The 26268-nt window shown below is 37.3% G+C and overlaps 3 protein-coding genes across 6 annotated transcripts in view; 1 reads left to right on the forward strand and 2 right to left on the reverse strand.

Moving 5' to 3' along the window:
- LOC6048873 (pseudouridine-metabolizing bifunctional protein C1861.05) overlaps window positions 1-14401 on the forward strand; it is a 402385-nt gene extending 387984 nt beyond the window's left edge. For both annotated transcript variants that reach the window (XM_038260537.1, XM_038260536.1), the window contains exon 11: window positions 13623-14401. In XM_038260537.1, the coding sequence (XP_038116465.1) occupies window positions 13623-14224 (602 nt within the window). In that variant the 3' untranslated portion in view covers window positions 14225-14401. The remainder of the gene's footprint in view (window positions 1-13622) is intronic.
- Window positions 1121-20646, reverse strand: LOC6043884. Of its 3 annotated transcripts, none has more exons than XM_038260541.1 (4): window positions 20402-20646; window positions 7933-8219; window positions 2204-2331; window positions 1121-2150 (listed from the first exon to the last, which is right to left on the reverse strand). In XM_038260541.1, the coding sequence occupies exons 2-4, from the start codon at window positions 8207-8209 to the stop codon at window positions 1884-1886; spliced, it is 672 nt and encodes a 223-aa protein (XP_038116469.1). In that variant the 5' UTR covers window positions 8210-8219; window positions 20402-20646; the 3' UTR covers window positions 1121-1883. The 3 variants fall into 3 exon arrangements, with proteins under 3 accessions (XP_038116469.1, XP_038116467.1, XP_038116468.1); XM_038260539.1 differs by having other exon boundaries at window positions 20411-20550; XM_038260540.1 differs by having other exon boundaries at window positions 20320-20416.
- Window positions 20647-25158: 4512 nt separating this feature from the next.
- On the reverse strand, window positions 25159-26245 carry LOC6043888 (transmembrane protein 182). The gene is made up of 2 exons (XM_001861435.2): window positions 26061-26245; window positions 25159-25923 (listed from the first exon to the last, which is right to left on the reverse strand). Exons 1-2 carry the CDS (start codon window positions 26197-26199, stop codon window positions 25385-25387), a joined length of 678 nt encoding a protein of 225 aa, XP_001861470.1. The 5' UTR covers window positions 26200-26245; the 3' UTR covers window positions 25159-25384.
- Between the last annotated feature and the right edge of the window lie 23 nt (window positions 26246-26268).

Genomic DNA, 26268 nt, shown 5'->3' on the forward strand with positions numbered 1-26268 from the left:
CTCCTTAACACGAGAAAAAAAATTGAGCGTAGAGGGTTAATGTATAAATTTTGTTTTTTTTTTGCGTCTTTTTGAAAAGCTGAGAAAAAATCCTACAATGCTCTCTTTGGAACTTGGAACATCGGGCAATTAGTTTCTCAAAGAATACGAATCGAATAAAATTATTTTTTTCCATGCGTCAACTAATTAGCATATAATTTTAAACTGACGATATCTCGAAAACTATTCGTTCGATTTTCGATGTTTAAAATTAAACTTTTGTAAAATTTGTTGATTTTTTTCATTAAACATATTTTAAAAATTAATTTAAAAAAATTAAGAAAAAACTTGTTCTAAACTATGAAATCAGGAAAATTTTCTTTTTATTGACCTTTTAAAAAGTAAAGCTTTTAACATTGAGTTCATAATTGTCATTAAAAACTAGAGTCAAAAAAATACTGAATTTTCTATTAAAATAAAGTCTTCAAAACAAAGTATTTTTCTATGATGTGAGTTATTTGTGTGATAGAATATCATATGCTGGAATGACCTAATATATGTTAGAAATTCAATATTGTTTGCGCGTATTTATATTTGAAAATGATAGTTTTTTGAGCTTTGAACTTGTTTACTTAGATAATTTTTAGCGACTCATTTTTATTTATATAGGCCAATGCAAATTTTTAGGAGGCAAAAAAATACTTTTTTCAAAAAACTTTAAAATTTTCATCAAAACAGAAGTCTAATCAACAATGTGAAATGCATCTTCCTGCATTTATAATCATATTTAGCTTATTTAATTTTTTTTGATTTTTGTAAATTTCCAATGTACAGTACCGCAAAAAGTTTTTTTACAACGAGAAAAATCATCAATACTTAGACATTTTGAAAACCCAATGATTGCAGAACAACTGGACTGGTACAAAATGCATTTAAAAAAAATCATTAAAATATTGAAAACAGGGGAACATATCAGCACTTTGGCGTTAAATTAGAGTTTATGAAAACAGTTTTCATCCGAAATCGAGTGATAAATAGCTCACCAGGAAGTGTCATGCTTAGATTAACATAAAAAATACTCCTTATATAAATTTTTAAGGGGCTGTGATATTTTTACTCAAAAAAAACCATTAAACACAACTTCCTATCAATAAATCTTTATTACTTCGAGTGTAAACTAACGATACAGTTTTCACCTTAACTATATTGCTAGACTAAAATGTTACCTTTCGTGTGCCCTCGCCCCCAATCGGGAAACTTACGACACTCGCTCCCATTTGTCCAGCTATCCCGCGAGGTGACAAGGCCACTTATTATCTTATTCAAGGCAGCAGCATTTCGACTCCTTCGAGAAGGAGTTCGATTTTGGGGTAAAATAAAAGAAACAAAAAAAATAATAAATTGTAATTTAAAACAAAATGGAATGCAAAAACACTCAAACGATTGGTTGTAGCAGCACGTTTTGTGGGTGCGTTAAGTAAACGAACTTTTTTCTTCTTTTTGAGTGACTTTTAATTAACACCTCTATAACTGGTCTAATTTGGCATTCTAGAGTTTTAAAAAAGAGAAGGGGTTAAAGTTTTCGTGGAATGTTTTCGAGTTTTTTGTTTGCTGGGGGAAAAGCTTACATTCTATTTACATTCAAAAGGGGTGAAATGTACCGTTTAAAATGTCGTAAAAAATAAGTCAACTTAGAGATTCTAGAGTAAAACGGACGGATTCGTGTTACGATTAGTTTAGTACGATTGTTCTAGCTCAAGAAACAATTTAGAGTTGCTGTTTCGATAAAATTTTCATGTAAAGATTTGTCTGATCATCATAAAAGGCATTTTTTGAGATTGTACTTTTCGATTTCCGCTATATTAAAAAAGTGTGCGTATATCTTCGATGAGCTGGGCTCGCCCTTAAGCCTTGGTTTCGCTGTCAATCTGGAAGCGAGTCTGCGACTCTTTGAGCTGTCTCCGCTTGCGGGCCTGCACGTGCGTTTCCGTGAAGAACAACGACGACGCCACCCCGCAGGCCACCACTCCGATGCAGGCCAGTATGAACGACCAACCGAACCAGTTGTTGGCATGTTCCGGCATCCACTTGTCCTTGTTGCCAAACACGGCAAACACGATTACGCCGATGGCTCCGCTGATGCAGGCGCCCATGTTCAGGTAGCCGATGGCCTGCAAAAAAAATTAAATTACTTTAATTAAACTTGAAATTTAAAACATCTTACCCTAATCAGCTTGACGAAGAACTTCTGGTCTGGGCCGGCGCACAGGAAGAAGAACAGCACCATGATCATCGCCAGAATGACCGCGATGGCACACAGCGTGAAGAAGAACTGGGTCGCGACCATAAAAGCTGTAACGAAACACACAAACAAAACCATACATTAGAAAAGTAGCCATCACTCGAAAGGCGTTGGCTCGTAAAATTGGTCACGGGAACCGCCATTATTCCGTGACCGACACGGAATTAGGTTGTCAAAAATGTGAGCGTTTTTTTTTATTTCAGAAAAAAACATGAATGCATGTTAGTGTCAGCTGAAAGCTCTTCCTGTTGTGGTAGGTTGAGAGAGTCGTACGCTGTAATGGTGACGTGACGTGAAATGTACACAACAGATTAGGCTAAGCACACCGAGTTCCGACACGCAAAACTGTGTGCATATATAGCGAGATGTTACAAAAATTTGAATGGGTTTCATTCACAATGTTTGGAAGCTAAAACTGTTTGAGAAAAGGTTGGAATGAAATAGAGTACACTATTAAAAAAAACAAAAACATTTTTTTAGTCAAAATTAAACTTTAAGTGAATATATCTGGCAAACGGTGATCTTCATAAAAAAATCTGTGAAGCTCTTTTCGATCGCAAATTGAATTTTACATTAAAACCAGAAGAAACAAATGTTGTTTGACTAAAATTTTCTATATCTTAAAAATAAATTTGGTCATTTTTTTGAAAATCATAACTTGTCGGCAACATTTTTTGTCCATACTTCACTATGGTTCGAAAGTTGCAGTTATTTATTTTTTACCAAAAGAATAAAAAAAAATTTAAAAAAAACTGAATCCGGGTATTTTTTTTCTCTAAGTTAATTTATTAATCGGCTCATTTTTTCCGTGTACCAATTTTTTGGAATAGTCCTCATCAATACCTACAATTTTGCCGAAGGCACCAAATCGATCAGAAAATTCCTTCAAAAGTTATAGAGTTTAGTATATTAGCGTACCATTTTTGTATGGACAGCTGCCAAAATTCAATGGAGTCTTGTATGGATGAGCCAATGACACAAAATGGCTCCTTCCCACCTCACAAAGTTTTTTTTTTTTTCAAATTTTAGAAATATTATTATGCAAAAAAATGCGAATTATTTCATTATTTTTATTATTATTTTTTCTTAAAACCCTGATTTCATGATGAATTTATGAAAATTTATAGTGTTTTTTTATTTTTGAGTCAAGTTACACAAAATTTAGTAAAAAGTTTTACCAGTTTTTTAGCTTTTTGAAACAATTCTATTTTCATAATTTACAATGTGGGTATCGAACGACGAGAATTTTTGAATAAAATTTCACTTGATTTAACACCCGAAAGGCCATGCTTCCTTAGAAACAAAATTTTAAAATGTAATAAATCATATCTCCGGTTCGTTTCATCCAATTTTGATGAAACTTTCAGGGCAGGTCCAGTTTTTAGTCTAGTTTCGAATGATTTTTGAGTTGGGCCCGAATTTCGGATTGTTCCGGATTAATCGCAGATTCCCTTGGGGTACCTTTGTTTTGGCCAGTGGGGTCACTTTATGGTTACTCAAAATTTTTCTTCTACAGTATGCAGTTTTAGTGTAAAAAAACTGAAGTATTATCAAAAACAAATGCCCCAATGTGTTTACGACATATAATGACCACTTCAGGAAGCCCCGGGACCTCCGGAACCGGTTCCGTAGTACAACCGTGGGGGACAAAATCTAGAAGTCACGGAAATATGCCATGCGACATGTCAAAAAATATCTACTGGCTCTGGGAAGTTGATTGCTACCCCTCAAAAGACTGTCCGAGGCCATCCGGACACTTTGGCCACCTGGAACCGGTGAATCCGGAACATGGTTAATGGTAGAAAAATGTTATCTGTGATTCCCATAGTCCGACATGTCAAAAAATATCTACTGGATCTGGGAAGTTGCTTACTTTCCCCCAAAAGACTGTCCGAGACCATCCGGACACTTTGGCCACCTGGAACCGGTGAATCCGGAACATGGTCCATGGTAGAAAAATGTTATATGTTATTTCCTTAGTTTTTTTTTTCTTAACTTATTTTTATTAGGTCCTTTTAGGTGCTGTGACCAGATTGGGACCGAGGATCAGTAAAACAATATATAATAACAAAAAAAAAACTCCTTAAATTCCATACTTGGAGATCATGTAACTGACGAGGGTTACTTGGTCCAAGCGGGTCTTGCAGGTCTTGAACCTGCCGATGTACTCGGAGAAAATCCCCCACAGCTGAGCCGAACTGTAGAGTACCTCCCCGGCTTCCTTCTTCGTGGCTCCACCGTCTCGGGGGCCACCTTGGCTGCTTCCTGCGGGACGAGGGCGATCCTTGGATTTTCCGTCCGGAACTCCGCCGGCGTAAACGCCGGAACTGATGGACTCTGCTTCTCCGCCTTCCTTGCCGGCGGTTTCGGTTTCGACGCCTGCTGACGCCTCCGGATGAAGTCCGCACGCTTAGGGCAGCTGCGGTCCGTGGCTTCGTGGGCTCCAGAGCAGTTGGCACACCGCTTCGGCTCGGCTTCTTGGACTTTGCACTCGTCCGTCTTGTGGGGACCCCACAGTTGTTGCACCTGCCGTTCAGGTGACAGTTCCTGGTTCCATGACCCAGCTGCAAGCAGTTCCTGCACTGGGTCACGTTCGGCCGCTTGTTCCGGTAGGCCTCCCACCGGATGATAGTGCTTGCCACAACCTTCATTGCAGAGAGCTTCTTCAGATTGGTGTATCCCTTGGGGAATACCACAATGTACGGAATTTCGTCCACGGTGGACTTTTCCTTCCGCTTGATGGCATGCACCTCCAGCGCGTCCAGCTTGAGATCCCTCTTCAGAAGGTACATGACCTCGTCCGGTTTCAGTTCATCAGGAAAACCACGAAGAACCACCCGATGATTTCGTTCGCTCCACCGATCGTGGGTGTAGAATTCCACTTTCTTCTTCTTGAGTAGCTCTTGCAACTTGTCAAAATCTTTGACAGAGAAGCAGGTCACCTTGGTTCCAAATCGGGTTAGTTTGTAAATCGGTTTAAAACCTAATTTACAACTTTCCACTATCGCCACGAGCTTGTAAAAATCCGTGGTGTTCTTCACCACCAAAGGTGGTTGCTTTTGTTTACCTGCCGACTGGCCGGGTGGTGGAACCGCCGGGGCGTCCCCTCCTCCTGCTGGGCTGGCATTGTTGTTGTTTTTGTTATCCGCTAGCGGGCTGAACTTGTTGTTGTTGAGCAGGGTCTTCTCAACTTTTTCTCCTTCGATGCCGATTCCAGTGACCTCGCTGGACTTCTTCCGCTTCCGATTCCCGCGGACGGGACGAAAATCTTCCTCGTCGGAGAATTCCTCCACCTCCATCTGTCAAAAACTTCCAAGCACGCGAGATGACAACACGAGCAAAACACGTCTTAACTTGTCGCTGGCTGGCGACTGAGTGTATTTCCTTAGTTCGACATGTCAAAAAATATCTTCTGACTCTGAGAGATTGATTGCTACCTCTCAAATGAAATAAAGGTATCAAATGATGAAAAATGTGGCAAAATATTTCACTGCATTTGATTCCTTACTGCAAAAAGTCAAATTTTCACACTTCACTTTTTTAAATTAATAAAATTTTCGTAATTTGCATAGCAAAATAAACTATGCAAGTTTTTTTTTATTTAAACAATCAACATAAACAGTTCAAACAAAGTGGAACTAACACAAAATGTATTCAATTCTTTTATGTTATTATTTGTATTTTTACAAAATTTCGTATTTGAGTATTTAACTTTAAAAAATAAAACATAATCAAAATATATACAAATAATTAAGTCGTTTGATAACCATATTGAAAATTCGAATGCCTAAAAAAGTTATTTTGAGAAAATTTAAGTATTTTATCGTATGAAATCTGAAGCAAGCTCTTTAACGTTTGAACTATTTTGCTAATTCTCAAGCTTCAGGAAACTTTTTCACAAAACTCGAAGTGCTAACTAAACATTAGCTGAACTCTCCAGGAACCTCTCAACACTTCGGGGAATTTGCAGAATATTGCAGCTGCCAAAATGCTTATGCGCCTTTTCAAATATTGTTCCAGAAATCAAATTTAAAAATTTTCAAAATTCAGTGTCGTTTGATATGGGTATGAAACAACGCTGAATTTTGTGAAAAAAAGCACTTGTTTGAAAATTTTACCATGCAATTCTCAATTTTTCACAAACTACGTTTTTTGAATACTAAAATTTTCAAAAATTTAAAATTTTCCGATTTTTCTAACTTTTATGTACTTTGAACTTAGTACTTGAACATTTAGTTCAAATTATGAAAATTTGAGTATTCAAAAAAAAATCATATTTTGCAAAAATTTTAGCTTTATTCAGTACAAACTCAAATTTACTGAAATCCTGAAAAAAATGAAATACACATAATATGTTTTTTTTGTAAAAACTTAACATTTTTCATAATTTGAAACTCAATCGTTGCAGAAAATTCACACAATAAAATTTTCAAAATTTGCATTATAAATAAACTAAGCCAATGTTTTTTTTTTTTTTGCAAATATGTTTTAAGGGTTTTATCCCTTGGCTCTGGCCGGGGTCGAGGGGGGCATACAATAAAAAATATAAAATATGAAATGACATGCCATAATCTCAACACTTGAATGAAAAAAGGGTTTTAAAATGCATTTTACACTAGTTTTGCTATTTTGCAATCATTAGTTTTCAAAAAGTGGAAGATTTTTCGAAAACAATTAAAAAACTTGAATTTCGATTGAAATGCAGAAGTTTTTTGAAAAAAATTTTTTTTTGCCCTCTGATTTTTCGGGCCAACTTTGAAGGGGGGGGGGGGGACTTTAAATAATATTTGTACCAGCCTTAAGATGTTTAAAAAAATTACAGTAGCTATTTGTGAAATTTTATGCATTTTATCCTTAAATCATACTCTAGTTTAATGAAAATATCTACAAAAATTTGTGCGGTTTGATAACCATTTTGCAATTATTTTTTTTAAACGCGGTATTTTGTGAAAAATTCACTTCAAAAACTAAAATCAAATGAAAATCCATCTTTACACAGTTTTGATTCGTTTGGTTCGAAATTTGAAAAAATGTAAGTAAACGGTATTTTTAAGTTCTTTTTTTGTTTTTTTTTACGCTGTTTAAGGTGAAACGGGACGCCAGTTCATGGAAAAAAATTGTTAAGCTTTCATCAATTTCTGAACTCAAAAGATTGCTTATCATTGTATTCAATTAATGCAACAAACAATTTGTTTAAGTTATGGTATTTTCCACAAAATTGCTTCCTAAAACTCGAGTCGTGATGTCAATATGGCGCTGCCTTCCCGTTTCACCTTAAATAACTACTTTTCAATTTAAAAAAAAATCGAAAACTTCAAAATTTTAATGGAGTTAGAAGTCCAATCTAACAACTTGAAATTATTTTTTATGCGTTTATAATCAAATTTAGCATGTTTGGGATCGTTTGAAAATATTTCGAATTTTTGATAAGTTGCAAAAAAACTCCAATACTAAGATATTTTAAAAATCAATCATTGCAAAACAACTAAACTGGTGTGGAATGCATTTTAACATACTATGTTTATCAAAATGTTTAAACCGTAGCTAATATTTTCAATACATTTTTTATAATGTATAAAATAGATATTTACTGTTCCCTTAAAATCAGCAAAAAATCCTCCAATCGTTTCTTTTTGCCACAAAATACTCACGCGGAATCAGGAAGCCCCGGATCTCGTCGTACCCGGTGGTGAACGGGTCGTACACCCAGCGGCACCCCACGAAGAACCGCCGCTGGTAGTCGTCGTTCACGTCCGGCAGCGACCGGAAGCAGTGCGTCCACAGGCCCAACCGGTCCAGCTTGGCGCCCGTAATGCGGTAGTCGCTGACGAGCCAGCTGGGCGTCGCGAACGCCACCAGCACCGTCACCAGCGCGATCACAAACACCCCGACGCCGCAATTTCCGGCCAACGAGCGACGCTTCATCATGGGAATTTCACTGCGAGGGGGAAGGGGGAAAAGATTGAGGTTATGTTGAGGTGGAGGTGTTCTCACAAATTTGGCGGGCACTGTTGGTTCGCGGTGGAGGTGGCACAGTTTGCGAAAGTTTCTTCTTGTTTTGTTTGTGCTTTTTTCCAGTTTTATTGTCAGTTTTTCGCGAAAAGGGGGAACTTCATCGCAACAAGTTTATCACTTCCTAAAGGAACACTTTTTATAGGGGAACCATCCAAGCGTGACGACACATGTTTAGCATACTTTTTGAGAGATTTTTTTTTTGTTCGAATTGCACTCCAGAACTTGTTGCTTCATCATACCACACTTGAAAACTTTTCTAATTGCACATTTTAACGCTAATTCAACGGCGGCACGCGAAGCTAACGATACCTTTTCTGGTACTTCAGCATGGTTCTGTTAGGTAGTCGTAACTGTAGAGGAAACGAGACTTGCTGCAGGATACGTTGGCAAATTGATACTGACAGAGGGTAATCGATGTGATGGGTTCTTTATAGAAAGGATGATATCGAACCGTTTGGCGCGAACTTGCATTATGTTCGATACGGTGTTCACCACGTGTTAACTCACGCGTAACGACCCACTGCTACAGCAACAACGCGTTGAGCAGGTTAGGTCATGACCCAGGTTGCTCTACAAACCTTGCATCGCATCGATTACATGAGCTGAACATGATGGAAAACATCTTTTTCAAAAGTTCAATCGGTGACTTTTTTGCTGCTATTTTATGAACCTTTACAACCATTTACCGTTTACCGTCCCGAGAGGTTATATCGCACACGAATTGTGTACGACACTATTGTTCTCGAGTGTGTCCCGTGCTGCCGGTAATTAAGTTGAAGGCGAAAACCGCGAACCCCAAACCGCTGCATTGTTGTGGTGACGAGTCTATCCGCTGAAAGGTCATTCCTCAACTCAACTATTCATATGCCTCGTAGCTTCTAATGTGTAACTGCACAATGTGTTTACTTCTAGTTGCTTCTCTGTCTGTTCACATGTGTGGTGTCGTGTGGTTTGGTCAAATGCAAATTAGTTTTTCCCACACCGCAAATAGTTTTCAACAATCGTTGTGTTTTGTTCAAAATGTCGTTTGGGATATCTTGATCAAGGCGATTGTTGAATATTTTTGTATTTAAAATGCATTTTTGCTGTTTTCACAATTCTGACGAAAATTATGTTTTGAAGGACGATGTTTTTAATTTAAAAAAACACATATCATTTTGGAAATTTTGAAAATTTTGAAAAAAAAAACATAAACACAGTTGAAGAACTTAAAATTCTCATAACCTATGAGTTATGAAAATCAACGTATCAACCCTTCAAAAAGGGTACAACTAACATATCGACGTCGTCGTGCTACCGTGTCGCACCCGCCATTTTGACGTTCCGAAAAAAAACGCGTTTTAACCTTGATTAAACCAAAACGAAAGCACGCAATAGAAACAATAACAAAAACGTTTTGTTTGGCAGATCAATACGTGCATTGTCCCGAAGTTTAGTTGAAGTTGGTCCCAAGTTAAATTACACATGTTTACGGTAGTCTAACTTGTACGTGCGTCAAACGCGTTCTGACTTGAAATCCCTTTGGCCTTTTGTCGCACTTACATCAATTTTCATGGAGTGACAAGATAGCACGACAAGATTGAAACTACTTTCATATGTAAAGTGACAAAAATGCACGGAGTTTTTTCGGTTTTTGTTGAATATCTCAGGATTGAAATCGAATTTTGGGGATCTGTGAAGGTCAAAAGGTGAGGCATTGTGAGCTGCACAAAATGGCGTTATTAACTCAATTTGGCCCAGAATGCACGTACGACAAGTTAGCACGATGGCGACGATAATCGAGTTTTATATTTGCTTTCGACCATTATTAAGCATCGGAATTTTCTGATCGATTTGGTGTCTTCTGCAAAGTTGAAGATAATTAATTAATAATAAAAACTCTCAACAAATATTTACCCATATTTTTTAAAGGTCATTGCTAATTTTATTTCTAGTCCCCCCTTCCAAGCCAACTGAATTGAAATACGCAACTTTTGGTACCATAATATGTATACTGCTCATGATCGCATAAATGTCCCATATGCATTTTCATAGTTTTTGAGTTAATGATGAAGTTTGGTTCAAAATCGTGTGCTCTTTCAGAAAAGCCTATAACATCCAGTACTTTGTTCTAGAAATCAGGAGGAATTCCAGTTTTTTCACGGAAACACGCAGCCTTATGTGTGGGACAAACTTCAAGTGCGTTTTCCACAGCTTACTGTTTTTGTATATGGGACATTTATGCGAACATGGGTAGTATAGGTCATCGCTGAAATTTTCAAGTTATCGCAGTTTTAGTGAAAATAGACGATTTTTGCCGGTTTCGTCATTTTCTTATTTTTGCGCGTGGCGCGTTGAAAAAACCCAATTTTTTAAATCGTATCTCACAAAATTGAAAACATAACTTCACCATTTTTTATATGTTATGTAAATTTTTTCAAGGAATCAGGTAGAAATATTTTCAGACATAGGCTCTTTGGTCGCGAAACCTTCAAAACAGCATTTTAAGCTTTCAAATGTTAAGCTAGATTTTTGAAACTTCTTACTATTTTTCCCAAATAGCCAAACTAATCACCTTCCTTTTGTGTCTAACACAGCTTAAATCGGATGAAAAGTTGTTTTTGCGAAAAATGACGAAAATGGCCATTTTTCGGACCACCCTAGAAAGGTGTAGGTCACCCTATTGGCCAAACAAAAAAATACGGGTCGAATTATTTTGCCCAAGGAACCCCCAGAAAATTTTTGTGCCCGATCGGAGAACTTTTTTTTCGAATCATACTGTTTTGGTGGGGAATTGCTGTATACATGTTAAAATGTTGAAACCATGGCTTGTAATTTCAATTTTTATACTTTTTTTTATTTTTTGAGTGATCGGGGTGACTGCTGTGTGAGTTGGCGGAGAATTACCCTTAAACTTTATTTTCAATCGAATTTATAAAGCAAAACTGGATTTAAATATACAAATCGCGTTTAGCATGACCCTATAGGGTTTTGTCTGATCATCGTAAAGGCATTTTTTGAGATTGTACTTTTCGATTTCCGCTATATATAAATTAAATTAAAAATAAAACTAATAAAAATTAAAATACAAAAAACTAGATTTTATCATACAAACTCTCTTACTAAATTTAATCGCTTTGAACGCTCTCAAATTGTGGGAGGTCGTTTTGAACCCTAGGAAGAACCAAAAAAATATGTTGCTGATTTGATCTCATTGATTTTCATTTTTCTCATATAGGGTATTTTAATCATTAGTGGACCCCTAGTAGAGCCGACGCGCATTTTCTAAATTTTTCAATATTTTAAGCACTTTTTCATAACCCCGTTGTACAAAACAATGAAATCTGAAGTCTTTTGAACAATTTTGATTATTTGTTTCATCAGTAATTTGTTTTTGAGCAGAAAAATAGCCATTTGAAAAAAAAAAGTTTTGTGGACCCGGGTCCACTATAGGAAAACTATTATTTTTATACCAAATTTAACCGATATTTGGTGTTTTGATGCATGGTGGAAGTCTTATGATAGATATAATGATTAAAAGATGGATTTTCTATCATAAACAAATATGTTTTGTTTACAAATTTGGCTTAAAACAACAAAAAACCTAACAGACATTTAAACACATTTATTTCCGAAAAGATCATAGAAAACGTTTCAAAAACAGCTGTAAACATTAAAATGATTAAAAAAAGTAATTTTGATGCACATTTTTCATATCAATTACATAAATAGTTGACCTAAGCAAAACAATAGATTTGTTTACAGTTGCTGATACAACTACGTATGTTTATTTTCAAAAAAAGTTTTGTTATTGATTTATACTTATAAAATATCATTTCAAACATTAATTATAATGCTTCAGTTAAGTAAAATTAACTATAGTTTGTTATTAATTATGATTTCTTACGGCTTCAGCATTTTTGATACTTTTAACATGAAAACAGCTATATTTATGCTCATAATTGAAAAAAAAATACAATTAGGTTGAGTACAACAAGCATTCATTGTATGTTTAAGAGAAACTTTTGCTTAAATACACAGTTTTCTTCATTTTTGAAGGTTAAATTAACAGGGGGCCAATTTTGGAAAAGTTAGGATTTTTGTTGTCCAATATTGGACCCCCTAATTTTTGCTTGAAAATGAGCAGTTCTTCGCTTTATTTTAGTAAAGTTCCTTAAATTAACATTATTTCGACTTACTGAAGTTAAATAACCAGTCAAAAAATGATTGGATAGTTAATTCAATCATAAAATAGATATGCTGTTTCGTTGTGAAAATGCTAGTGGCCATGTCTGATTTCAGATGTCGAACTCAAAACACTTATTTTGGCAATAAGTACAATTCAATGTCAGTCAACATAGTTTTAAATCATGCTGAACATGCCAAATAAAAGATTTGTAGACAACAACACGTTTGAAATTGGGATTTTATTGATTTTTTCATCAAAAACCCTTCAGAGGGTCCACTATTGGATAACGTACCCTACCTAACTCGATTCCACCGTATTGTCACATTTTACAAAGATTTTTTTAGCAATAAGAATCGGCCAAAAGTTGCTATCATCAGTTGAAAAATTTGTTTATTTCTACTCTAACTCTAACGATGGGACAAACAGACTTGGATTTGTTTTTAGAGGTTTGTCCAATCTTTTTTAAAAGGCAAAATTTTTTTCTGAAAAATTAAAATTTTGTTGATTGGGCTCTAGACTTTTTGACTTTTTGAAGTTTACTGAATATGAATTTTACCAAAAAAGAGAAACGATCAAATATGAAATGGGACAATTATGAATATAATGGTAACTTTGGTCAATGACAATTTTATTGTTTTTGTCCTGCATTCCGTTTCATTTTTTCCTTAACTTAGGGCAAAACATTTAAAAACTGCTGTGAATATTTGATTGGAATCGTTTGTTTTCGATTTATAGACCACCTTTTAAATCACTAATTTCTTAACTTTTTGAAAATAGGACACTTTTACGCTTTGCAAAATTTATGAATTTATTGACCACAAATTGAACACATAAAACTTTTTGAAGCAAATAGTATATTAAATCTAGATTTTTTGCATTTTTAGCAGAAATTATGACAAATTAAAAAAATATATTCAAGGTACATGAACGCATGAAAAAAAATCGAAACTCAGCAGTACCGGATGCATAAAGAGCCATGTAAAATGCACATTGATGATTCATACCAATCAGCACCGAACGACACATGCAAAACTAACAATCTCTAAGTACAATTAGTTTCCTGCCAGCAAACACACACGGCTATCTGTCTCCTACCACCAACTACGACAACGGTCAAGGTTTCAATTGCGCTTTATTTTCTTCCCCGTATCTTTGCAGTGTTCTTCGAACCCACGGACATGCGATTCGCGGCCAAACCCTTCAACGCTTCCACCTTGGCAGCCAAGGCCATCCGCTTCATCAGCCCGAACCTGTACGAACTACGGGAAATTGCTCGGAACCTGCGCTACGACGGCTCGGTTGCCACTACCCAGGTCGAGGACATCGAACTGACCGAGTTGCTGCGCGAAGTTCGCCTTCTCGGAGGTTTCGTCAACCGTCACGTGGACAACGTGATTGTCACGCTGGGCGCGTACGGCGTCGTGGTGATTCGCCGAACTTCGGAACAGATTCCGTTTTTCAACGGGGACACTGGTCACTACAAATCGGTGGGATCCGGCTCTGTAACGCAGTGTCGATTCTACCGGGGTCGCGTGTTGGATCGTATTGTGAACGTTTCCGGTGCCGGGGATAGCTTCACCAGTGGCTTTGTGGCGGCCATGTTGGACGGCCAACGGGAGTCGGTTTGTGTGAATGTTGGTTTTGAAGCGGCCTACTGTGCGCTGGGGTCCAAGGGAGCCGTTGCCGAGAGATATTTTGATCGCGGCCACTCCTGCTGGAAGCAGGCCAATGAAGCCCCTTTCATCACCGTTGACGAGTGAGAAGCGTGGGAAATGTTTCCGAACGACAAATTGCATTTAGCACCTGCATTCTTTTTTTACCTCAATGTGTTTCCCGGTTGGGAAGCCGATAAGATAAGTTTTTTGTCTCCACTTCAAATATCTTTTCTATAGCGCAAAAAGTTTACAACCTGCCAACAATAGAACAATCAAGATGTATTTTCAGCAGTTGTTTGAAAAACAAAAGATGACCGCCCTGTTCTATTAGAACAAGTTGACTCATCAAACGGTAAGTCTGCCTTACATAACCGTATACAAAGCGAGCGAATGCACTGAACCATTTACCCCGGACAGGACAATGGACTTTGTGGGAAGGACGTAACTGACCTGCCTGGCCGAAATGGACACACGTGATAGCGGAGCTTACCGTGAAAATGGGTCACACGCGAACTCCACAGCACTATAGGCTTAGTGGAAGAATATCGTTAATTTTGGGGTGACCAGGCAAAGAACATTTTATCATTTAAATTTTTGAAATAAGTTTTACTCTTTCTTGTGACCGACTTCATTTTCAAATTACTATTTCTCATAACTTTATTGCCGGTGTTTGGTACACATTTAGATTTTTTCAAACCAAATGGTGGTTTATGGATGGTCCCCAACTTACAAATTATTTTATGATTGATTTTTGTGTCATGAACAAAAGACAGAAATTGATATGAAAAATAAAAAAAGTTCTGGGAATCAAGTATTCAAAATGTCAAAATGTCTGTATGGTATAGTGTACATCTCTGGTATCAGACAAATTATTGATAGGCAATTTTGATTCTTTTTTGCAAGAACATGTCATAAAAATTGCAGTTGTCGAGGGAAATAAACTTGACAAAATGTGAATGAAATAATGCTGCTTAAGTACAGTAAAAAATGTATAAAAATTGGAATTACAAGCCACGGGTTTAATTATTTGGAAGATCTGTTTCGAGATGAAAAAAGTTCTATTTCCATTAAAATGTTTAAGTTTTCTTGTAAAAATAATGTGCCCCCGATTTTTTTTATCCGATATTGACATAAACTTTGAAAAAATATTGAACAAGTAATTCCTGTTCCTAAGTATGATATAATTTAAAATTGAGCAAATTTAATTACATTCGTTGCAGAGAATTTCGGATTTTTTTCTGATTTCAGCAAAAACATAGATAAAATTAATAAACATAGATAAAATTAATAAACATTTTGAATTAAATGTTTCATGAATGTTTGTTCAGGGGAAATCCTGTACTGTTTCATTTTTTAACTTTTTTTAATGTTACAATTTCCGACTTTTCCAGAAATTCAAATAGAATACATTTCTTATCTGAAGAATGATTTCAAACAAAAAACTCCTTATAAAGGTCAATATCAACATAAAAAATCTAAATGAATTTAAAAAAAAAAAATCAAACTATTTACAATTTAAAAAAACAGAAACTGGACTACAGATACCCAAATTCTCAAAAAAAAGCACTCATCATTTCGAGAAAGAATCTTCGAAAAATAACCGAAAGCTCGACAATATTTAAAATTTCAATATTTTTTTTTAATATTGGCAAACGTAGGTATAGACAAAAAGTTAAAGAAAACTGAGTTTATAATATAATTCTTGATTTTATTTTATTATGTTTCAAAGAACGATTAAACATTATTGCTGTTATTATTCTTTTAAAGATATAAGTAAAATATCTTGAAATTTGCTCGAAAAATGTTTAAAGTTAAATTATGTAAATGTTGATTTTGAATTTTTGAATCAATGTTGATTTATCTGCTTTAATTTTTTTATGAAAAAATCAAGTTTGCAAAGATTTTATGTTTTACCACTTATTTTATGTGAAATCCCGGGCAGACCCGAGCAGACGGAAATAACTTGGGAATAACATTTTTTGATATTTGAACATACTAGGCCAATAACATTTTATGTTATTTATAACAAGATTTGTTATTCGTCGTTATGATTTTTTTGTTATTGAATTGTTATTATAATAACAGACTTATAACAATTGTAGTTATTCCTCGAACAAATCTTTGTTATTATTTTTTGTTATTTTAACAACTAATCCGATCATCCCAATAACGGTTTGAGGTATTCTTCCATAACAAAAAATGTTATTCCAAAGTTGGTTTGGCTTTCAATCAATATCAGACCAATAACAAATTTCATTATGATAACATACACTGTTATTAAACTCTTATGCAAAAATGGATTTTGCAAGAATATTCCATAACACTTTTTGTTATTTTAACAGTATTTGTTATTGAAATGGCATGAATTTAGTTATTACCGTCTGTTCGGGGACGGTAATAACAAAATTAATAACATTTCAATAACAAATCCTGTTAAAATAACAAAAAGTGTTATTGTTTTATCCTGAAGTTCAACTTCAAGAAGAAAAAATAATAACAGTTTCTGATAAAATAACAAAATTCGGTATTGAAGTGATAATATATTGAAAATGTTTAATAACACGCTAATAAGAGGAAATGTTATACATTTCAAAAACTCTCCTAATAACAAAATTTGTTATTCGTTCGGTATACTGACTTAGAAATAAAATTACCATAAATCGCACAAATGGAAAAGAACAATCTGTTATTATGTTTTCTTTTGTTAAATATGTTTAGATCTCTGGGATAATTATGTCTACTTTCGTCGGGGTCATTATTTTGGCCATGAAATGGGGTCCTTAAGCTTAAACTATTCTAAAAAGTTGAAATTGCGAAAGTTGGTTTTTTTTATTATTTGACATACCTCCTAAGAGATTTTACTAAAATTGGCTAGAACTATGAAATAATTTTGACCAATTTTATCGGGGTCATTTACTTCACCATGAAATGGGATTTCAAGCTAAAATTGATCCGTCAAAGTTAACTTTTGAGAGTTCATTTTTTTTTTAATTTTGTTATATTCCCTAACGGAATTGATTTATTTATTGAGAAATTTTGAAGTGTGAATAACTAAAACTGTTATTATTTTCACAGAGCCAGGAAGTCGGAGCTGACCCGGGCAGACGGTAATAACAAAATTCATGCCATTTCAATAACAAATACTGTTAAAATAACAGAAATTGTTATGGAATCTTCTTGAAAAATCCATTTTTGCATAAGGGTATCATAACAGTTTATGTTATCATAACAAAATTTATTATTGGTCTGATATTGGTTGAAATCAAAAACAACTTTGGAATAACATTTTTTGTTATGGAAGAATATCTCCAAATGTTATTGGGATGATCGGATTAGTTGTTAAAATAACAAAAAATAATAACAATGATTTGTTCGAAGAATAACTAAAAATGTTATTAGTCTGTTATTACAATAACAATCCAATAACAAAAAATTTATAACGACGAATAACGAATCTTGTTATAAATAACATATAATGTTATTGGGCTAGTATTTTCAAATAACAAAAAATGTTATTCCCAAGTTATTTCCGTCTGCTCGGGGACGTTGAAGTTCGAGCTGGAGTGAAACCTTGGAGACTGCATCGGATTCAGCAAATTTTCAGCAACTTTTACTTGGAGTCGGAATCTGTGAAGTCGGGTATTTTTGGAGAGCTGAAGTCGTCGTTGACGTCATATCCTGCATCCAGAGTCGGAGTTGTCTTCAAAGTATGGATTCAAAGTCGCTTGAAGGTACCCGACTCTGCAACCCTGACTAGTACAGAGGAGTTATGGCAACTGCAGGTTTATTTGCAATTTAGAAATAAACCAAAACAATAACTTTTTTTTGTTCTGGAGACATACCAGTTCAATAACATTTTTTGTTATTTTGCTGCTCCACCTCTCCGCACAAAATAACAAATCTTGTTATTCCTTCATGATTCCTTCTGTGTTATTGGTTTGTTATTGCAATAACAACATAATAACAGTTTAAGTTATTCTTCGAACAAATCTTTCTTATTGATTTTTGTTATTTTAACAACTAATCCGATCATCCCAATAACATATTTCGATCTTCTCACAATATCAAAAACTGACTTTCCCAAGTTATTTCCGTCTGCTCGGGATGTTTATTTCGTCCCCTTCAAAAGAGGATTAAAAATTCAGGAGGCAAAAAACTTCATAATTTTTATGAAAATTGAAGTTTAATCGACTGAAAACAATTTGAAATGCATTTTTCTTCGTTGCGATCGATTAAAAAAAAATGTGAGATTCAAATGTACAGTACCGCAAAAAGTTTAATTTCGAGCCAAAAAAATCTTTTTAGATATTTTGGAAACTTATTGCAGTGAAATGTTTAAAGCAGGGCTTGTTATTTCAGTTTTTATTTATTTTTTTTTTATTTTAATTTGAAAATTGTACAAAATATTACAAATATTGTTTCCCGATTTCTCGACTTGAGTGGCCAGCCTGAAACTTGTTTGAAACAATAAATGGATAATTTAAAAAAAGGCAAAGTTTGTTTGTAATTCTACCTAAAAAAATAAGAATTTAAATTCGAGTACACTAAGCTAAAATCAATTTAAAATGCACTCCTCTGCAATTAGAATCATTTTTAGCATGTTCGGGTTTATCCAAAAGTCATCTTAAAATTTATTATTTTTTTTTTATTTACAATACTCGGGTTAGTTTCCTAAGCGTGAGTTGTAAACGAGCCGTTTTTCGATCGGTTCTCGATTAATTTACGAATTATCAAATTGAAAAATGCTTTGATTTGTTCAGCTGTCCGTCATAAGTCCATTCAAAGTTTGAATGTTCTTTACTGAAAACAATAAATAAATTTCAATCAAATAAGTGTCGAAAGTGGTGGAAGCTGTTACGACGTGTTACAAACTAACCAGAGAATTTCGCATTTTTTGTTTTTGTTATTTTTTTCGTCACATCTTTTTTTTTACTAATGATCGCAAATCAACTGCACGGGTGTATTCCAACAATTTTTTCAATGAAGTGGAAATTTTGGCTTGTCAATTTTTTTGCCTGCTCCCCCTTTTGAATTTGCTGAGAGTAGAGTGAAAACTTTTTTTTTAATATTTGCATTGACCTAATGGATTTTTGTGAGGTGTGATGGGAATTGTAAAATTTGCAAATAAAGTTTACATTCTACATAGCGTTACTTTCTTTATCCTCCCGTTTAGTTCATTCTTCTTCTAGCCAACGCCTAGAATATACAATCAATAGGCATAAAATTTCACTCATGAATAATTCAACGAAACTGTTCTTCACTTACACTTTGCTTTGCAAATGTGCCTACAGTTTAATAGAACGAAGCCCTGTATACACAATTTGACCTGCAACCTTCCCTTCCCAAGACTAGGTAGGTAACCCGCACGAGTGCACCCAAAGTCCACACCCGTCCAGCTGGGACTAGCTACTTCACGCTATCAGCTCCCTGAAATCAACGTGTGTTATGAAAACACTTGCACTCCTGCCGCAACTCAACTCGTCCGACTGTCTGTCCGTCCCGTTTTCGCCGATGACCTGGCGCGGAAAACATTTCAAAGTCATATAGAACGATCGACATGACGACGACACGCCGTCGCAAGCAATTAATTCGTGTCGTCCGCAACTCGATGACCTGCTCACCGACGCTGCTGCTGCAATCTTCCTGCCCTCCCTCACAAACCATTCAGAAAAGTAGAGCGCAGTAGGCGCTGACAATGGAGTGAGCGCGTTTATTGGAGGCAATTAAGAGAACTATGACCTCTCTGCGCTAGAATGTCCGAATGTCCGAGGGTAAACAACTTTCTTTGGATAGCTCAATGGACGCACACTACGATACACGCACAGCCAGAAGTTACTCATCCTGCCCGCGCGCGCACACACCCTCACCAGCAGGCGTTGATGGAGTTGATGAGGTACCCTTTCACCGTCGCGCCATGGTTACCTCACCCCCCCTTGGTCGGGTCTCGCCTAGGTTGGGCTACTACGATTGCGATTGTGATTCACTAATTGAATTCTCTACGTTCTGTCGCCGTCGATTGCTTGGATGGTTTCCTTTTGGATTGCACAACTGTGTTTGCTTGATATTCCTCTTGGAAACGGCACTTGGATTCTTTTGTGCGTTTCCTTCGCCAACACCTTTTCACAGCCTACTAGTTCTGTTCTGTTTACGAACGTCTTGGCGCTGTGGCCACCGCCATTTTCCACCTTCGTCGTACGAACCGTCACACTCTCTCTCTCTCTCTGTACGCGTCGGAATTCTTCACGTTTCGGATGCTGCAACGATACTGACAACACGACTCACGCAACTTACGCTGTCTTGGCACGCCCAGATATAAGTTCCGAATTTGCTTGCATTTACACGACACGACGACCGCTGCGACAACGGTGGGAAGCAGATGCCAGCACGAACATAAAGAATAAGTAGCAAAGGCAGCAGCACCAGACACCCCCTTTGCGACTCAAGTTTCGCTGAGATATCCACCTCAACGCACACGTATACTGGCGCGCGCGTGGAGTACAAAACCGGACTGACCGTGCCTTGTAGCTCGTCGTAGCCGTTACCGTTAATACAATGAAGGTAGCAGACCGCGTAACCGCTCGGCGCTGTTCCCCAACACATGTCCGTGATGTCAGAGTGTGGGTACTTCGCGGCAAGGTGTGTCACCTGTTCCGATGTAGTGGTATCTGCTTCCACCCCCTGCGAGGTTCCCTCATGAATGAACGCTTCTTCCCCCAATACATTCGAGGGGCCTTTTAACCATCAACCGCGTATAGGTTTTGTGTAGCATCGCTCTGTGTTGCGACAGAGTGGTTGGATGTAAGTCAATTAAGCTGCCAACAGCAGCGACTTGAAAGACTTGAGCGAGGGTTCATCAAGCGATGAACCTTTCGGTTGGGGATTGCTAATATATTTTTAATGGATTACTTTGTCAGTGGTCTTCATGAACTCAGTAGTCTTTGATAAAAAAATCTAGATTTTTTTAAAGAACCTACAAACATATGAAACACAATAGCTTATAGAACAAACCATAGACTAATTAAAGACTAAACACTCCGAACAAAATTTTCCAAAAAGTATGACTCATAAGCTGTGAACCGCGGGTACTACGTTGAACCGCATCGGCTCGCCCCTTGTATGACAGATCAACCTGGCAGCGCTGGCTTTTTCGATTCCGTTTTGTGCTGATTACGCGCGCATCTTGTTTGTTTATGTTTTGTTAGGCAATGAAGGCATCAGGCAGCAAATAAATCTGTTCAACAGATCGCCCACGACCTCACCGCCGGATGATTGGAATCGTCTCAAATCCGGTCAACTCGGTGGTCCCAATTGCCTGCGACACTCTATTCAAGGCTGGAGTTTGGGACACTAGGTGCGTGTTTGGCATTTCCACGCTGAATCCGGGCCAACACGTTCATCGGTGAGGGTGTCGACTTCGACGGGTCAACATTCCGGTCATCGGAGGTCACTCCGGCGAGACCATCATCCCAGTGCATCCCAGAGCTTCCCAAGAACAACATTGCCGCCCTTACGGAATGCATTCAAGAGGTCCTCAAAGCCAAGGCCGGTGACGGAGCCCGTTCTGGTCTCGCCCTGGCCCAAATCCACTTCCTTCTCATAGCCGCTGCTGCTGGGCAAGAATAGGCTCGAGAAGAGCCTTGGTCTGTCCAAGGTGAACGAGCTGATGAAGAAGGCCATTCCGAAGCTGATGAAAAACATCCAGAAGGGCGAGGAGTTTGTCATGAACAAAAAAAACTAGATTTAGTTGAAAATGTGCGTAACCAATTTATTGAAAATAAACATTCAAGTGCATGATAAAAAGTATCCGCGACGTTATTGCTGGGGTTCGGAATGCCAAGTTGACAGTTCACGACAAAGATCTGTGCCGTGCGAAGGTTTTTGAAGTTTGCGCAGTACGTCGAGGCCCAGATGGCGTCTGCAAAGGCGATATCAAACGGCTTCATCCGGAATTGGTTCTGTTTAAATCAAAACAAAAACATTAACACTCCGCGAAATGTCATGTAAAAGTCAGAGCCGCCAGTTGATGACATTTCGATCTGTCATTTTTTGACAGTGAACCGGCCGTGCCGAGGGGTCATAAAAAGGTAAAGTCATGGTTCAGAGCCCACTGGGTAGTCTTTTATTAGTCTATGGAACAAACTCTATAAATTATCTTTAAACTGCCGCTTCCACATTAAAATTCACTTACCATTCTATAAACAAATGATAAATAAAATACAGTCCACACTCGATTATCCGCAGCCTTGGAAAAATTTCACTTCGGATAATCGAATCAAAAAAATATTTTTTTTTTCGCTGTCGTATTTTTGATTATCTAGCTTAAGGATGACTTCAAAACTACGAAAAAGTGATTTAGATTATTTTTAAATCCAAGATGGCGGTGATGAAGTATTGAAAAAATGCACTTTGTAATTTAATATGTAATCAACTATTCAAATTTGACTAAAATGGGGTTGCAGAACTCAAATTTTATGTTAAAAGCAAGAAAATAATAAAATCAGAAAAAATATCGTGCTTCGATTATTCAAAACCCCATACATACCTTCGGATAATCGTATGAAAAACAACAAATAAATCTGGAGTTTTTTTGTTGAAAAGGTCCAATAAACCATTTTTTCAGTTTTTGCTTTTTGGGTGTTTTTGAAACCGCCTTGAGTCAGGGGTATTAAAAAACACCCAAAAAGCAATATCTGAAAATTTGATTTATTGGACCTTTTAAAAAAACTCCAGAAATATCTTCTTCTCTTTTTAAAGTTTTAAAACTGAAATAATTGGACCCGTATTTTTTGCCATTCCAGTCACCTACGCTGTATTGGCATTTTGGTAAATTTTTCGCAAAACCAACATTTTTCAAATGATCATAACTCCACGCCATTGCCACCGATTTTGCCCTTTTGGACGCAAATGATCAGATAGATTTTTAAGGAAAACTATTTTAAAGTTTCAAAAATCTAGCTTGACATTTCGTCGCCATCGTGCTAACTTGTCGTACGTGCATTTTGGGCCAAATTGAGTTAAGAACGCCATTTTGTGCAGCTCACAATGCCTCATCTTTTGACCTTCACAGATCCCCAAAATTCGATTTCAATCCTGAGATATTCAATGAAAACCAAAAAAGCTCCGAAAATTTTTGTCACTCTACATATAAAAGAAGTTTCAATCCTGTCGTGCTATCTTGTCACTCCCTGAAAATTGATGCAAATGCGACAAAGGGCAAAGGAATTTCAGGTCAGGATGCGTTTGACGCACGTACAAGTTAGACTACCGTAAACATTTTTAATTATAACTCGGGACTCCAGCAACCAACTTCAACCAAACTTCGGGACAATGCACAGAATGGTCAGCCAAACAAAACGTGTTTGTTATTGTTTACATTGCGTGCTTTCGTTTTTGTTTATTCAAGGTCAAACATTAAAACGCGTTTTTCTCGGAACGTCAAAATGGCGGGTGCGACATGATAGCACGACGACGTCGATTTGAAATGGTCGTATGAAATCTTTAAATGCTTTTCGGACTCGGGACCAAAAGGCCTATGTTTGAAAATATGTTTAACCGTATTTCGTTTGAAGTTGTATAAACAGGATTCCGAAATGCGATTTTTTGAAAATAATAACTGATTTTTTTTTACGCGGAGCGTGTATAAACTAGAAAATGACGAAATAGGTGAAAAATATTTTGGAAGGTCTTTCGATTACATAACCAACGATGGGTCGGATGGTGGATCCGGATATAGTTTTCAAACAGATAAATGAGATACGTCTGCAAAAAAGTACATAAATATCACTTAAGGGGTTACACACATGTAAACCGTAAAAAATGTCAGAGGTTGGTATGAGCACACATTCAAACTTTTTTTCGAATCTTTTTACAGGGCATTAAAATTTACATTTTTATCTATTAACAAAATTAATATGAAGACATTTGGATGTACCATTGCCGAGATATAGCTATTTTAAGTTAGCAGTTTAAAAAAACGGGTTCCACTATATCTCAACACTGCTTTGACCAAATCGGCCAAATCAAATGAAAATATTTCTACATTTTTCATAGAAGAAATCGACAGTTTTTGATTTTTGTATTTTTTAAGAAAGTAAAATTTCAAAATCGGACTTCGTCATGCACACAGGATATGTCTTGAGAGTCTTCACCCCAAATTTCAGCCTATTTGGTCCATCCCATCTCGAGATACCGTAGCACCTGTAAATCAACTTGGTGTTTACAGAAAAACGTTCATAAAGTTTGACAGTTCGCTCTGCGCATGGCAAAATTGTGATCGTATCTTACTCAGTTCAGTCACAAAATATCTTCATTAAACTTTCAGAAGTTATTGAAAATCATCTGGCCGGGAACCGTGGTATAGGGGTAAGCGTGATTGCCTCTCACCCAGTCGGCCTGGGTTCGATCCCAGATGGTCCCGGCGGCATTTTTCGAGACGAGATTTGTCTGACCAAGCCTTCCGTCGGACGGGGAAGTAAATGTTGGCCCCGGTCTAACCTAGAAGGTTAGGTCGTTAGCTCAATCCAGGTGTAGGAGTCGTCTCCCTGGGTCCTGCCTCGGTGGAGTCGCTGGTAGGCAGTTGGACTAACAATCCAAAGGTCGTCAGTTCGAATCCCGGGGTGGATGGAAGCTTAGGTGTAAAAAGAGGTTTGCAATTGTCTCAACATTCAAGCCTTCGGACACCTAGTTTCGAGTAGGAATCTCGCAATCGAGAACACCAAGGCAATGCTGTAGAGCGAATATATATATTTTTTTTTTCTAAAAACTAAGCTTGCATTTTATGTTTGAATATGTATCAAAATTATGAAATATAGAAATACATTTTTCGGAAAATGTTCAAAAGACATATTTTTGAACTATTCATGTTTAATTGTGCTCCAGGCGAAACTTATTTAGGGATATCGTGGAGATTTTCCCTTGTCCCCTTAAAAAAGTGAAGCATCCACTCTTTTCGTCTTCCAAATCATTTTCCTTGACTCTGGTGCACGGTGTAGCGGCCAGTAATGGACGGCTGTCATGGTGCTAAGCAGAACCGACTCGTATTTTTTGTTATTTAAAAACTCTTTATTTCGTTAAAGATAAAAATTTGCATCAAAATACATTGATCGTGACCCTTACGCACGATCCGGACGGAATGTGAAGCGTTATCTCTGTCTCTATAGCTTAACCTAATCGCATAAATCTAGTTTGATATTCATTCGTTCCTTCGTCGCTGAGAATTGCGCATCTCCTAGTCTAAAATCTAAAAAAATACTCGCTCTCCCCCGCTTAGATATCGGTATGCCCTCCACGGTACTTCCGCTCGTCCATGGTGTACGCGGCCATCTCGCCGTTGGCAATGTTGTTCAGCCGGCGGTAGGTGGCCCGTCGCGCTTCCACGATGAACAGGATCCCGGCCGGGAAGAGCGCAAACACGCCGACAACGCCGAGCGCGAATGCCCACCCCATGCCGTTGTGCTCCCAGTTGGGCATCCAGTCGCGGCTGTCCCCGTAACATCCGAACGTTAGGACGGCAATCAGGCCGCAGATGGCTCCGACGACCATGGTCGTGCCATTCGTCAGCAACAGCATGATGTAGCGATCGTTGTCCTTGGAGCAAACCAGGAAGAGGAGCGTCATGAGGATTCCGAGCAGGAGAAGGGTGAAGCATAGCGTAAAGAAGAACTGAACCGCTATGAAGAACCCGGGGAGGATGTAATCGTGCAAGATGTAGTACTCCTCCTCGAAGATCCACATACAGCCGGAGAAGCGGGTGTCGTAGAACCGGTGGATGTCCTGGAAGTCGTTCAGGCAAAGTTCCCACAGGCCTAAAATAAGAAGCATTAAAGTTTGTTTACGCTCGATGACAGATCGCAGTAGTCGCGTCCGAGACTAATCGAATTCACTCGAGTGACACACCCCACCCTGGAGTCCCAACCAAAGCTCAGCAAGCCTCGAAACCTACCCAGATTGTGAAACTTGGGATTCTCCAGGCGGCCATCGGTCTGCAGCCAGTACGGGGACACGAACGCAATCAGGATAAACAGGAACGCGACCGCCGTAAAGCCGACGGCAAATTTGCCAGTCCTGGTGCTCGCTCCCATCTTGACGTGACTTCGGATTTCGAATGACTGCGTGAGTAAGCTGAACGAGTTCGGCGAATGAACGCTGTG

Source organism: Culex quinquefasciatus, chromosome 3 (assembly GCF_015732765.1).
Source record: "Culex quinquefasciatus strain JHB chromosome 3, VPISU_Cqui_1.0_pri_paternal, whole genome shotgun sequence".
NCBI classification, from domain to species: domain Eukaryota; kingdom Metazoa; phylum Arthropoda; class Insecta; order Diptera; family Culicidae; genus Culex; species Culex quinquefasciatus.

Excerpts from the sequence above, each read along its gene's own strand:
- LOC6043884 (XM_038260539.1), bottom strand. The coding sequence starts at position 20,454 with ATGCAAGCAAATTCGGAACTTATATCTGGGCGTGCCAAGACAGC. Across the intron at positions 2,332-7,932 it reads CCGGGGCTTCCTGATTCCGC|CTTTTATGGTCGCGACCCAG; the intron begins GTGAGTATTTTG and ends GTTTCGTTACAG. Across the intron at positions 2,151-2,203 it reads TCTTCGTCAAGCTGATTAGG|GCCATCGGCTACCTGAACAT; the intron begins GTAAGATGTTTT and ends TTTTTTTTGCAG.
- LOC6043888 (XM_001861435.2), bottom strand. The coding sequence starts at position 26,199 with ATGGGAGCGAGCACCAGGACTGGCAAATTTGCCGTCGGCTTTACGGCG. Across the intron at positions 25,924-26,060 it reads TCCCAAGTTTCACAATCTGG|GCCTGTGGGAACTTTGCCTG; the intron begins GTAGGTTTCGAG and ends TTCTTATTTTAG.